Source organism: Physcomitrium patens, chromosome 1, assembly GCF_059467195.1.
Source record: "Physcomitrium patens ecotype Gransden chromosome 1, ASM5946719v1, whole genome shotgun sequence".
Taxonomy (NCBI): domain Eukaryota; kingdom Viridiplantae; phylum Streptophyta; class Bryopsida; order Funariales; family Funariaceae; genus Physcomitrium; species Physcomitrium patens.
The window spans coordinates 22,282,051-22,285,208 of record NC_143410.1 but is presented as its reverse complement, the minus strand read 5'-3'; the positions used below and the strand labels follow the sequence as shown (position 1 = coordinate 22,285,208).

Genomic DNA, 3,158 nt, shown 5'->3' with positions numbered 1-3,158 from the left:
CGTCGAACTAGCATGCACAAACACTGATCGACATCTAGGGCTGTGGGTTTTATCAAGCAAGTGGCAAACAACTCTCAAGCAAGCTCTTGAGAGGGTGATGGAGGGCTTGGGCGTGAGGGTGCGATGCAACAACGAGAAATGCAAAAATACAGACTGACATCTTCGCAACTTGGTCACACTCAGAGGGTTCAACGAGTACAGGAGGTGATCTCCGGACGGATTTCGAAGGATCCGACCGTGCAGCTTGAACACAATCTTAATCGATTGACAGGATTAATTGGCGTGGTCAAGTACAGCAGGGAGGGTATCACATCCGGACTACGAGTAACCCAAATCTAATTTGAGCAGGATTTTTCAGAACAGTCATCTGGAATAATCCCCTTCACCACTTAGATGCGTATCCCCATGCAAAAAGGGGCTTATTCGCTGTCAGAAGCAGTCAATTAGACGACAATGCAATCTGTGATGATCGTCTGATTCATTTGTTGCTTTTTTGCAGCGCCGTGGATTGTCGCTGCACAGGTCGTCAGTACCCGCAAAGACCATAAACACACCTCGTCCCTGGAGCGCACCTCGTGCCACAGCTCCCGCAGCTTTTCTCATCAGTCGCGAGGCGTCTGCACTTCCCGCCGCAGCAGGCCCTGTCTGGTTTGCATATGCGTCCGCAACGACCACAGTGGTTGGGATTCACAGCGAAGTTGGCGCAGGAACGCCCACAGCAACTGTCCGACGGCTTGCATGACCCTGATGGCAAGCTGCACGGGTATGGTTTCGAGGTGCGCAGGGCACGACCACGCACCTTTGTGACCATCTCGAGTTTGCCGATCCTGATCCCGTTTGAATCAGTGGTGGGATCCATCCCCCTCAATGTTGCAGCACCGTCGTTGGAATCTAGCTCCTCGCCTCGCAACTCCCCTCGCTCTCCGACAACGTGCTTCAGCGCCACCATCCGAACCGTCACGTTTGACTGTGAAATTGAGTCTCTGGGTCTAAAAGTATTCGGCGCCGCGTCAGTACTGTACGTTTCGCTGTCTTCGGCCAAAACTCCCCTAATTTGTGAATTACTACGAGGGATCGGAGCCTGGGACCTGATCAGGGTGTACCCCTCAGGAACCCGCCCCGACACAGGAGTGGGTAGACATAAACCCACCAGGGTGCTTCCAATCAACACTAACACCACAACACGGAAACTACGTGCGCATCTGCATGCATCCATGACTGCCATTACCAATTCTGCATTCAAAGTCACCATCCCAAGCCCCAGAAAACTAATCGACCGCCTCTCACTTTTCTTCCCCTCCAAATCCTCTACCCGAACTCTATAGCAAGCAGATTCAATCGCTTTTCCCTTCGCGAAAACGAGTCTCAGATCAATCAACCGCAAAAGGATCGCAGTTCACAACACTAGAAACAACCATTCCAGCTCTTGGACTCTGCGCCACAACCAAGCTGTCATGATTTCATTGACTTCAAGCAGCAACATCCCTACATCTCCATCCTCACATTTGTTGGGGCGGAGGAAAAAGGGCACACACATCGGTTAAACCAAGAATATTGGGAGCCCGATCCCGCCAGCAAAGTGTGGCTGGACCGCACATATACAAGCAAAGGAGGAAGCCGAACACGTAAGGTGCATGGTGATGGAAGAGGGTGGAGTTACTAGCGGCGCTGCAAGAAGCTCGGCGAGCGAGACGTAACGCAGCACCACTCTTGTCGCAACCGGCTACTCATTCATGACCTGAGGATCCGTTCATTACACCCCTTTCTGCCTTTTCCGTCCACACGAAAGAGAATAGGCTCATCGTGGAGCAGCCAGATTGTGCGACTGGGTAACCTCTCGGTGGTTACTTTGTTTCAGACTATGTCACTGGTTTCGTAGTGGCAAGATCTAACGACTATTGCTCATGGGATGAGCACAAGAGACGAATCCAGTTCCGTTCAAGGTAGCAAAATCGAAGCTCGTTTCCGATTCAGCCCAAAGAATGCTAGTTCTGGGCGTCGATGGTTCCCACAGCGTGTGCAGTCAGTTTGTTTCTAAGATCTCCTCACTGTTCACTTCGCGGTGACGGCGATTCACTGAAGAAGGTTCCACTTATGTTGAATTCTCTTTTACGATTTAGCCTTTTCCAGTTGTCAACTGCAGAATCAGCAAAACTTGCGAGTCGTTTGATTTGTTGTATGTATATATATATATATATATATATATATTTCCCCTCTATTTTACGGGACTCTTGGAAATGTGTGCCCTGCAGGTCTTGGTAAAAAGGTGCGCCAAAAACAAGGGGAACAGTAAACGCTAGAGACAAGTCCAAAGAAGGAAGTCCTTTCTAATTCATACGCATGGTTTTGTAACTCTACATTGGATGTGCAAGGTAGCTCTCTGTTTGCAAATCTGGGCAACAGTAAAAGCATTATGGATCAACATGGTGAATAAACTCGAAGCATCAGAGTGCTGCCGCTTGGAGTGTGAATGGCCTTATTCTCTATTTACCAAATACGTAGAGTTAGTCATTCAAGTGTATACAATAATACATACATACAGAAGAATATGTTTGGTTTTCACGGAAATTACACGAAGGCGATGCTGCCATGACACAAGAAACTCAAAGAGGTACATGTGAAATGAAAACTTGAATCTCTGTGTAAAACCCTAAACCGCAAACCAGTGAATCCTTGGGAAATGCAGCCCACCAGACCGACATGGCGCCGGCTCGTCCTCCGGCAAAGATCGACTACGACGATACACGACTTAAACCTCTCGGCAACATCATAAAGCGCTATTCGTATGAGTACCAAAAAAAAAAAAAAAAAAAGTGACAGCCACCCTAACCATGAATGGAGAATGGTGCAAAAGCGTCAGTTGACGCACAACTCTCACCCACTGGAATTGAGAACTTAAAGAGGGCTTGAGATTGGGTACCAAAGTGCTCAGCAAATGTCGAGGCTCTGGAGAAACGGAATCTGCAGAACCTGCACCCTTGACATTGGCCTGCCATGAAAATTGCTGATGCCAGAGAGTATCTCTCTCTCTCGCTCTCCCATCGCCTCCATCGACCTGTTGGATGCCGGACCACCTTGCAGATTGTGCAGACAGAGAGACAGTTGAGACAAGTGCCTGCACACCAGGAAGAGGAAGACGAAGAGGAAGGAGGAGCAGG

At 49.1% G+C, this 3,158-nt stretch overlaps 1 protein-coding gene across 1 annotated transcript; it reads right to left on the bottom strand.

Moving 5' to 3' along the window:
• Positions 1–206: 206 nt before the first annotated feature.
• On the bottom strand, positions 207–2,162 carry LOC112281931 (uncharacterized). Its single transcript, XM_024518980.3, has one exon. It carries the CDS (start codon positions 1,250–1,252, stop codon positions 527–529), a length of 726 nt encoding a protein of 241 aa, XP_024374748.1. The 5' UTR covers positions 1,253–2,162; the 3' UTR covers positions 207–526.
• Positions 2,163–3,158: the final 996 nt, after the last annotated feature.